Source organism: Mangifera indica, chromosome 17 (genome assembly GCF_011075055.1).
Source record: "Mangifera indica cultivar Alphonso chromosome 17, CATAS_Mindica_2.1, whole genome shotgun sequence".
Lineage (NCBI taxonomy): Eukaryota > Viridiplantae > Streptophyta > Magnoliopsida > Sapindales > Anacardiaceae > Mangifera > Mangifera indica.
This window is the reverse complement of record NC_058153.1, coordinates 8,123,623-8,135,111: the sequence shown is the minus strand read 5'-3', so window position 1 is coordinate 8,135,111 and position 11,489 is coordinate 8,123,623. Positions and strand designations below refer to the sequence as shown.

Below are 11,489 nucleotides of genomic sequence, written 5' to 3'. Positions count from 1 at the left end.
ACACACAATCTTATCTTGGTAATGTTTGCCAATGGAGAAATAAACAAGTACTTGTTTGGCTACTTGAAGGCTAGTCTCATTGCTTAACCATTGGAGCCTATATGGTTGAAGATGAGATATGGTAGACAATCTAAGTTTCTCCACTAATGTAGATAAAGCCACATTTGGACAACTTTCACCATTTATAATCAAAGAACACATCTTGCCTCTAATAGTGTATCTTGATTAGAAAATTTAGAGCCTTTGTTCCTCATGTGGAAAAGACTTGGAATGCAATACTCTTCTAATCACTAACATCTCTCCTTCATCAACCCTTTGCATGACCTCCTCTTTTTCTTCTTCAGCAGCTCCACTTTTATGGCCATAATCTTCATTTTCTTCATCTTCTTGAAGAGATTCTTCAATTGCTTGAATCTCTATCAATGACAAAGCTCTTCTATTTGGGCATTCGGCTTGGAAGTGTTCATAGCCTTGGTATTTAAAGCACTTTTTATTGGAGAGATCAAGTTTTCCCATTTTTGGTTTGTTCTTGCTAGGTTCTACCATCTTTTCTTTCCCTTTCTCCTTGGAAGTGGTTTTAGTAGCCCTATAATTGGATGGGAAACCCTTTTGAAAGGTGGTTCCCTTAATGAAAGGAGGACTTTTGGAGAATAAAGACCCTATGGTAAATGGCTTGGCAACCATGGACTTCATGGCCTTCTTTTGCTTCTCCACCTTAATAGCCAACTTACAAACATCTTCAAAAGTGCAATATGGTTGCAACTTCACCATATGAGCAATGTCTTGGTTTAAGCCACCAATGAATCTTGCAATGGTTTGCTCTTTTATTTCTGACAGCTCACTCCTCATTAATAACTTCTCAAACTCCCTAATGTAATGCTCTACTCTATCACTTCCTTGCTTAAGGGTGTGTAGCTTGAGGTAAAGATCTTGTTTATGGTTGTTTGGGAGGAATCTTTTCTTCATAAGCTTCTTTAGTTTCTCTCAAGATCTCACTCTTTCTTTACCATCCCTTTCCCTTTGCTTCTTAAGATTTTCCCACCACAAGGATGCATAATCCTTGAATTTCAAGATGACAAGCTTACATTTCTTCTCATTCGAATAACCCTTATATTCAAAAACTCTCTCTATAGCATATAACCAATCAACAAAATCATCCAGACTCATGCTTCCTTCGAATTCTGGAATTTCAATCTTTAAGCCCCTATCATCCTCATTTTCTCTCCTAGGTGGCCTTTCTTGTTCTTCCTCACTTGAGTCATCATGAATTATTAATTCCTCCCTAGTATGTCTAGGAGGAGGAGGGGAAGGTTTAATATGTCTTCTTGGGTGATGTGGTTGGGTTAGGTAAGGTAGAGGAGGGGGTATTTGGCTTTGAGTGAAGGTCAAGTCTCTCATCATTTGCATCATTTGATTCATTTGGTCCCTAATGGCCTTAAGTTCTCCTTTGACCTCTTTTAGTGACATATGGGCAAATTCCTAAGGATAAGGAGGTAAGGAGGATGAGGATGAGGATAAGGATGAAGTTCTTTTATAGGACATTTTTGGTAATGGCTAATGGGTAAAGGCTAATGGTTATAAGTGTTTAAGGGTTGAGGTGAGTATTGGTAAGTGTTTATGTTAAGGAAGGTTTGTGTTTAAGGCAAATTAAGGTTTTGTAAATAGTAACTTTGTAGTAAACTGTAAATTCCAACGGTGAATAGTAACTCTGGAAGGCAGAAATCAGTCAACAAATCACACAAACACCCTAGGCTCTGATACCAAATGATGCATATTCATCCAAACATGCAATAAGAAACCAAAAATCAAAAACTGTTTTCACTGTTCATGTGGTATGAACGGTTTTTTTGTTCTTGCAGTTTAACCAACCAAATCAACTCCAAATCCAACCGAACAAATGGAGATTTGATAAAGACTTGGAAGCTAGAGTTGGAAAAGTGGCCGAAAATATATCAGTTAGTTTACATTTTAATGAATTTTAATTCAGTTTCATCTATAGCATTTTATTTCTTTAATTAATTTAAATTACAAAACAAGCTAGCATTTGACAACCAATTTTTGTGGAACTGACATCTTTTTATATTACTTGATTGACTTGTATTCTTCTAAGTCATAGGCAAAATTACAAAAGCAAAGAAAAAAATACTAACATGCATGCCAACAACAAACTCCTTGGTAACCGGGCAATAAGCTAGAAACCTAAAGCCACCACCTCTTGAAAACCTTTCTAAGTTCCTAAAATGATAAACCTAAAGAGAATAGAACAAAAAATTTACACGATAACTATACAAAGCCAAAAGGGACCAAAGAAAGTTCCTTTTTAGAATTCCAGCCCAACAAGCCAAACCAAAGGTCCACCCAACAGAAACAAAAACCCAAAAAAGAACAACTCTCCTTGGAAAAACTCCACAACAACATAGTCCAAATCTTGAGGCCTACCAATGAAAGCCGAGTCGAAAACTATAAAAGCCCAGCCACCTAACAATAAATGAATAGTCCATTCCCAAGCATACGGGTAAAGCACAAGTTCGAGCTTTGACGGAGTAGAACGCGCGGCTCGCCACTGGACCAACACACCACTGAAGTAACTCATTTGCTTTTATGATCTTTCAGGGACACGAGATCATAAAAGGAAATCAGCCAACACATCATTTGCTTCTAGGAACGTCCAATTGACTGGAGTCAAAGGATCGGTGACAGAAAGAAAGGAGCAACGCATAAACCAGAGCAAGCAACCAATCTGCCCACTGCATAAAATCCAGAATTTTGAATAAAGGAAGCTTTGGAAACCTACTGGCCTTCTTGATTGCAATCAGCGAACCACCCGTAGCCGCAGGCAAAGGTTGTAAGATTTATTTTGCATAAACTAAATAAAACCTATTAATAGTAATGTATAAGATTTATGTACTAATTATAAAATTTTAAATTAAAATTTTAAAATTAAAAGAATACCTAAAACAGTAAGATTATAAAAATATTTGGAATGCCCTGAAATGTTATACAATCAGAAAATCTAAATCCGTAATGTTGAAATTATCTGAGTCATTTTGAAACCTCCCTAAATAATAACTTTCAATAGGAAAAACTATAATATATTGGTTTTTAGAGAGAGATTTAGCTAATATATAATAAGTTAATAAACTTCATCAAAGATCCAATAAAATTTAAAACTTACACTAAACTGTTATTAGATTATTTAATTATTCAATTTTATTAAACTATAATCATAATTAATGTTGCAAGGCTTCACATTGGATGAGATCCAATGCAGGCAGCAGTAAGGCTTTGACAAAGACTAATTTGAGAAACACCCATAAGCAGACTAACGGATAAAAAATATCAAGTACCACAGGAACTAGAATTTTGATTAGCATTATTACAGTAAAAATATTATATTAAATAAATAATATTCACAACAAATAAAAAAAGTCAACTCCTCCCTTAAAGTTATATTATGTTTATAAATTATTACTGCTCATGTTTACCACTGTTGCACCATACTAGTAGGAAGAAAATGATGGTTTTGACTTGCCATTTGTATCTATTTAAAAAGGTTGGTAGTTTTGGTCCTATTAATTTTTTATATGAAAATATATAATGATTGCCTAAAATTATCAAACATTTATTCAAAATGTTTTTGTAAATCCCTGCTTTGTGTTATTTCAATTAATTGATAGGACCTGTATATTAATTTAAACTGGGAAATTGAATTATTTTTGCAACGAACCTCAGTAGTCTGATTGGTAAATTCTGTGAATTTGAAAGTCAGGCTTACCAAACTTTTCAGAAATGAATTAATCAAATACTTTGGTCCCAAATATTAAAGATGATGCATGCATGCAAACGTTTATTCAAAAAGTTTTTTTTTTTTTTATTCCCTTTGTGTTATAAAAATTAAATAGTAGAACTAATTATATATATATATATTTAAAGTGGGAAACTCAATTATTTTTTTGGCTGAACCTGTGTAGTGACAATGTAAACTGATGGCTAAATTCTGTGAGTTTGAATGTCAGGCTCACCAAACCATTCAGAAATGAACTAATCAATAAACAAACAAACACTGACTGTCTGATTTGATTCACGTGTTGCGTGCATGCATTATCTTTAATATTTGGGAACGAACTCGCAAAATCTGTTACCAGTTTTTACTCTTTATTATTTTAAAGTTATTGCCTTAATGTGTAAAAATGCATGTTAGGAATATAAGATAAGGTTATGGTCACGTGACATAAAAATAGTCAGTTAAACCTTGAGAAAGTTCGTTATATTTTAGAAAGTCTGTTGATATATACATATAATATGTTTGATATAGGGTTTATACCAATAATAGCAAGGCCAAAGGACAATTTCCCACCCAATGTTTGGTGAAAGGACTAAAGCATACTCACGGAAGTTTAAAAATTAAAACACCCATCCATCCTTATACTTCCGTTAAAATCACAATTAAATATAAGAGTAAAATCGTTATTTTAATAGTAATATTAAAAAATATATGAATTATCTCATTTTCCTCCATATTTTAAAAATAGATTTCCACCCTCAAATCGCTAGGTTTTCTCCTCTCCGCCGATGGCCACCATCTCTATCCTCCTTTCTCCCTCTGCCATCGCTGACAACTCTAATGACATGCGAAGAAGCTCTAACTGATGAACAATCGAAGATGAATCAAGGATGAATTGAAGATTGTGGTGTTTCTATCGCATTTTCATCACGTTCCATCGAATTAGCTGCATCTGTCGTGTTTTTGTGGCCTTCTGGTCTTCTCCTAGCCCATGGTTCCAAACATGACTATCAATTTTAACCGACGAAGCTGAATCAATGGCTTTGTCAATTTGTCTAGACAAAGACGATTTATCTTCGTCCAAATAATGACTCGTCTTCTTTGATGAAGACAAGGTCAAAAGAAGTGAGAAAAATGGTTGGACAATGTTGGTTGTCAGAGAGGGAAAAGTTTTGTCAAAAAATCGAAACCCTAGGGGAAAAAGTGAATTTTTTAAAACTTAATCTTGGGAAAAGTTGTTAGTTTTTCAAATAAGGGGGAATGAAATATATTTTATTTACTTTAATATTATTCATAAAATGATAATTTTACCCCTTAACCAAACTAAAAACTCTTGGGTGTATGGCAATGAAGTAAACTTTGGGTGGGTATATGAGTTTTTGATCTACCATAGGTAAGCATCTTTTTACCAAACTTTGGGTGGGAAATAGTGTTTTGGCCTAATAGCAAAAATCTTCTTGCCATTATTTTTTTTGTTAAGATAAATTATATAAAAGCAATATAAATGTTCATTAAACCTTCACGTTTTAAATTCTAACAATGCACTAATAGTTTACTACTAAAAAATTTTTTGTGAAATATGAAATCTCAAGTAACTTTTGTTATTTATTAAACTTTAAAAGGGTTAAATTACACTCCTTCAATCTAATTTAATGGTTAAAAGATTTACTAATAATCATTACAACAATAGAGAATAATTATTTTCTACTCAGATTATACAAACACAAAAGTTACCACCTTTAAAGTCAAAAACAATAAATTTTCACCTTTTAATACGTTCTATTAGTAAAAATTTCTTTACATTTTCGGCAAAAATAAATCCAAAAATGCACTTAAAATAATATTGTAATGATTAAAAAACCCAAAAGGCTAATCATCTTAAAGAAGAATGAATATGATTATTTAAAACTTTTTAATTAAATAAAAACTTCTGAAAAAATTTATATACAAACTCAATCAAACATAAAAACGTAAAATTTTTTAAACAAATATTTAATCAAAATCAATCACTTAAGTAATCTTAATAAGGGTAATCAAACAAAATCAATATTTAATAAATTATCACACTACGCATATATAAAACTTAAGGTAAATAAAAAGAGATAGGAAATGTTCAAGATTTATAGTAGTTTAGAGTTTTCTCTTCCAAGCCTCCTAGTTTACTTCTTCAAGTAACTCGCTTGAAGTTTCACTCGTAAAAATAACGTTTTTTTATAATAGTTCTCTGGGATTTTACTCATGTACACTAGTTCTCTAGGATTGTGTCCATCATAATAGTTTATTCAAGATTTCACCCAAAATTGTTTGAATACAAAAAAAATGAATCTAAATCCCTCTGCAAGATTGATATAAGAAAATTAGCGCAATGTATCTCTTAAGAATTTGAGTTATGAGCTTTGGAGAGAAATTAAAGTAGAAATGAGTATTAGATTTTACATTAGTAATCTCTTAACCATTTCTCATCAAAGAGTCTTCAATTTATGATCTTGAATTACTGGAATAGCTCATATGACTGTTGGTTGAGAGAACAGATCTGTTGAACATAAAAACCAATAATTTATGTAAAAATCTACAAGACACACAAACATGTGTCTAAGGCACACAAGCATATATTCTTTAATTTTTCAATTTTCGTGCTTGATCAATTTTTATTCAAAGCTCCCAATAATTGAATTTTCAAATACACCGCTTGAGGGATAGACGTACCTATTTATAAGATGGGTGTCCTACCTCACATCTTCAAAATTCCAGAATATTTCAGATATGAAAGGATGAGCAAGGGACAGGCAAAGGGATGGGTGTTCTTAATACTTGAGCGTGTGTTTTAAGGTACACGGCGTGTATTTGGTTTGACCATATTAACTTTGCCCAAAATTACATAGGAATGATATACAACTACCTTTCTTCATGTATTAGCGTGATACACAGGCGTGTATGTCTTGTTTCTGTATTTTTCAATTTTTATTTTGATTACGTACCATTCTACTTTTGTACTTAGATCATTTAATTATGCCTAACAAAAATTAGATAGAGGAAAATGCTTAAATGGCCTTTCACAATAAAAGTTGATAACTACACCTTTTAAAACTTTAGAAGTGATAACTTATCATCCTGACATAATTTAAGTAGAAAATAGCCATTCTCCCTTAACGATAACTACACCTTTACTTTTCTCTCTTAATCATTGGTTTGGATAATATAAATGGTCATTAAATAACTCAAAGCTAGAAGTAAGTCGAACTAATATGTTCAAGACGAGGAAAAGGAGTCCAAGAATGTATGAAGCTTGATTTTTTAATAGCTAAAAATGATATTTCCCACATGCCCCATCCATACCTAACTTTTTCATTTTCAGTTTTCTATTCTCATTTTATAACTACCCTTCTGGTGATAAGAGACCGGAAGACAGCCATAATTTTTATTAATCGCTTCCAAGCAACTGCTCCTGCCATATATTTGAACTTTCAGAGTTAGGGCAACAAATTTATCTATTTCTACATTTCTTCGTTTCTTGCAACACTTGCAACAATGACAACATTGGAAGCAAAGCCCTTTTATAAATGCTTCACACTCTGTTTCCAAATACTTCTCCTACTTGCTTACTCTATCATTTTTGCTTCAGCAAAAAATGTCATCACCCATCTCCCTGGTTTTGACGGCCAACTTCCCTTCTATCTCGAAACCGGGTAAGTTATTGTCTTTGCGATTTCTGGTAAATATTATAGAAAAAAAAAAATTATGATTTTTAAGGTTTTTTTTTTTTTTTTTTTTTTTTTGTTGTAGATATATTGGTGTTGGTGAATCAAATGAGTCGCAATTGTTTTACTATTTTGTGGAGTCACAGAGGAGCCCTTCACTTGATCCTCTAATGCTTTGGCTTACTGGTGGTCCTGGTTGCTCTGTTCTCTCTGCTTTCTTCTATGAAAGTGGTAAGTTTTTACTGTAAATTTCGTCACCATGTTTTTACCAAGTAATTCCATAAAACGGTATTATTGGAATGTTTAAAAATCTCTATGTAAGATACAGGACAGGAGTATAAAAATACTTGCAGAATACACATTTTAATGATGTTCGAAACTAAAAGTTAAAGATATTATTCAATGCAATCTTGAAGGTTAGAATGAAATATATTTTATTATTTTAATGTTAATTTGATACTTATAAAATAAAATTTTTTTATTACAATAGTCAAATCCATGATCAAATCAATAAGAAAGAATTTTTTGTCATTTTTTTTTTAAAATTGAAATATACAGAAAAATAAAATGTAAGAAAGTTTGGTAGAGAGGAATAAGGCCATTGACTTATTGGTGTCCCCATCTATGTTATATGATGGCTCCGTCTACATAATATATATAAAATGTATTTTATCTTTTATTAATGATATTATTTTATTTGATTGTGAGGCAATAAAATATTTTGATAATTTTTTATTATTAACGATGATGTGATAAATAATATAAACAGTAATATGAGTATCATATCTACCTTAATTATTAAAAGTTACTAAGGTGATCTTAATTTTATTTTAATTATATTCTTATTTATTATTTTTTCAGAATAAAAATAACTTCATTTTTAATTAATATAATAACTAATATAAAAAATATTTTAAATAATTATACCTAAGAGTATTTAAGTAAAATAATATATTAGAGTATTCTTTTATTACATTTAATTAAACATAATAATTATTTATATTTATTAAATTTTATTAAATATAATAATTATTTATAATCACTAATCTTTTAGATAATCTATCTTTAAGATAATATTTTAATTTTGGGAATGAAATATTAGCTAAACCATGCACATCTGAAAAGTTAAATTTCATAATTCCAATTAAAATGTTGCATCTTTTGTGTGATGACTCAAAATTTATTTATTCATTTCTAGACAATTTATTTTATTTCTCAAACTTCTGGCATTGCAGGTCCAGTAGCTTTTGACTATGCAAATTACAATGGAAGTTTACCATTACTCCACCTAAATCCTGATACATGGACAAAGGTTCTAAATAATAATAATAATACAATCATTAAAATTAATTAATTACTGAATCATCTTTTTATTTATTTATTTATTAATTAATCAATATATGTTTTCCAGGGCCTCAACATTATTTATGTAGATGCACCGGTTGGCACAGGATTCTCTTACTCAACAACTCCAGAAAATTACTATGTTAATGACACCAAATCCGCCTGGCAAACCTATGAATTCTTGCTGAAAGTAAGTGCAAATCTAAAACCTGAATCTTTTAAAATTCTTGATACGACAAGTTAAAGGTAAAATATTGTCAATTGGCATACACGTCCTGACTCTAAATTGGGAATTTAATCTGTCTGATTGTTGTTGTGCAGTGGTTACTTGAGCATCCACAATTCTTAAAAAATCAATTTTTCATGGGGGGCGATTCTTATTCTGGCATACCTCTTCCAATGATAGTTCAACATATACTTGATGGTAACTATTTAATTTCCTGGTGACAATTCACTTCATTTATCTTGAAAACTAAAAACTAAATTCATTTATGCAGGAAACAATGAAGGAATGAAGCCAACCATAAACCTGAAAGTAATTGCCATCACAATTTTAGATATGTTCACTTTATTTAAGTCTTTTTTCTTATCTTAAACGCGTAGGATTCCGAACTTGATTCTTGTAAATTTTACAGGGATACATTCTTGGAAATCCCAAGACTGATGATTACATTGACAGCAATTCATTATTACCATTCGCATTTCGAGTAACTCTCATTCCACCAGAACTTTATCATGTAAAGATTCATCTCCCGACACAATTTTCTTCTAAAGTTAATTGCACAAAACTCATATATTTTTCATCACTCATCTTGAGCTTAAATTTCCAGTCTGCAAAGTATTACTGCAATGGAGATTATGTCAACATAAATGAAAGCAATACAGGTTGTGTAGCAGCAATTGATGCATACGAACAGGTCAGAAAACAAAGAAAAAAAAACTTTTTCTTTTAAAATCAATCATTGAACTCAGTTTGAACCATTATTAATATATATATGTCTGTATGCATAAACTTTTTCTGTTTGTTTTCTGCAGTTGGTTCTTCAAATAAATATTATGAACATTTTGGAACCGAATTGCCAAACTGCCAAACCAAGAAAAAGTAGTGAAGGAAGAAGATCAGCTGAAGAGATTGAGCCTGATGAAATTCCCCTCTCCGATATTAAATCCGGAAATGCACTTTGGTGCAGGGTAATAATTTCAGCTCTCACTGTTTTTCAACAATTTCAGGATTTGAATGACTTATCAAGAGTATTCAACTTTCTTTCAGGATTATAATTATGTGCTATCTGCTGTTTGGGCTAATGCTAGAATTGTCCGAGAGGCTCTCCACGTCAGAGATGTATGCAATTCAACACAATTTTCAATGCATAAAATATGATTCCTGTCTTTTCTGGAATCTCCAGCACAAACTTGAATTTAAAAAAAAAAAAAACTTTGTTTACAATAATTATTAGATGAAATTTTACCGTGGAAATATCTGCATTTTATGAAACAGGGCACTGTTGGAGTGTGGAAGAGGTGCAATTCCAGCATAGCTTATACAAAGACTCAATCAAGCACTGTTGGTTATCATAAAAATTTTACAAGCTCAAGCCTTAGAGCTCTTATCTACAGGTGACAAGCCAACTTCATCAGGAATAATTTGTATCACAGAAACATCCTCTAATTGAAATATATATTTTTCATGTCAGCTTTCATTGATTAAATTGTTAAAATTATGCAGTGGCGATCATGATTTCTCTGTTCCACATACCGGGACAGAAACTTGGATTCGTTCGCTGAATATGACTATAAATGAAGATTGGCGAGCATGGTTTGTAGAGGGTCAGGTTGCTGGGTAAGCTAACACAAAAGCTCAGATCATAATATTTTTATTGATTGTTGATGTCTATAACACTTGGTTTAAAAATTAATCATGTAATTTGTCTCCTGACCTGGATGCAGATACACAGAGAAGTTGATTAGTAGTGACTTTACTCTTATTTTTGCCACAGTGAAGGTAAGGCACAGTCATCATATCAGTTATGCTCTTCAAATTAATATGCAAAATAAATTCTCCCAAATGCTTATATTTTGTCTTGTTCCTTATTCCAGGGTGGTGGTCATGTCGCTCCAGAGTACAAACCTAAGGAATGTTATAAAATGATCGACCGATTCATGGCATATTTTCCTTTGTAATCAATAATTAATTGAAGCTTAAATATTTTTAATCAGTCTTTGTATTGGTAGGAATTTAAGCCGGCCATAAGCTCTTGAGAAGCTTCGGAAGTGTGGAACTGTAAACCAATTTTGCTGAGCAAGTGTGTTCCATGGCCAAATAATATGTAATTGCTTCCGAGTAAAGTTAGTGTAATCTCGTAATTTGCTTACACACGAGAATCGTGTTGTGCCCGAATAATCTCTTGGGCTAAATATGGTATACCGTAAGATATTAGTGAGTAGGGGTATTCAAAATTATTTGATAACTGAATCAAACCGATTTTTAAACCAAAAACCAAACCGAAAAATAAGTTATTTGAAAAATCGATTCGAATACCGGTTCAAAAATATATAAAAACCGAATTTTTGGTTCGGTTACCGGTTTGCCTAATTTTCAAAATCGGTTAATCGAACCGAATCGGTTTTTAAAAAATCGAATAAAAATTTTAAAAAATATTAAT

The 11,489-nt window shown here is 31.7% G+C and overlaps 1 protein-coding gene across 1 annotated transcript; it reads left to right on the top strand.

Moving 5' to 3' along the window:
- Positions 1–7,213: 7,213 nt before the first annotated feature.
- On the top strand, positions 7,214–11,200 carry LOC123200304 (serine carboxypeptidase-like 18). Its single transcript, XM_044615448.1, has 14 exons — positions 7,214–7,470; positions 7,568–7,713; positions 8,718–8,794; positions 8,894–9,016; positions 9,148–9,250; positions 9,324–9,361; positions 9,462–9,563; positions 9,657–9,743; positions 9,862–10,017; positions 10,097–10,168; positions 10,325–10,443; positions 10,553–10,666; positions 10,774–10,828; positions 10,924–11,200. The coding sequence occupies exons 1-14, from the start codon at positions 7,313–7,315 to the stop codon at positions 11,005–11,007; spliced, it is 1,434 nt and encodes a 477-aa protein (XP_044471383.1). The 5' UTR covers positions 7,214–7,312; the 3' UTR covers positions 11,008–11,200.
- The last annotated feature ends 289 nt before the right edge of the window (positions 11,201–11,489 follow it).

Coding starts and splice junctions, on each gene's coding strand:
- LOC123200304 (XM_044615448.1), top strand. CDS start 7,313: ATGACAACATTGGAAGCAAAGCCCTTTTATAAATGCTTCACACTCTGT. Junction 7,714..8,717: donor TGCTTTCTTCTATGAAAGTG/GTAAGTTTTTAC, acceptor CTGGCATTGCAG/GTCCAGTAGCTTTTGACTAT. Junction 10,667..10,773: donor GTAGAGGGTCAGGTTGCTGG/GTAAGCTAACAC, acceptor ACCTGGATGCAG/ATACACAGAGAAGTTGATTA.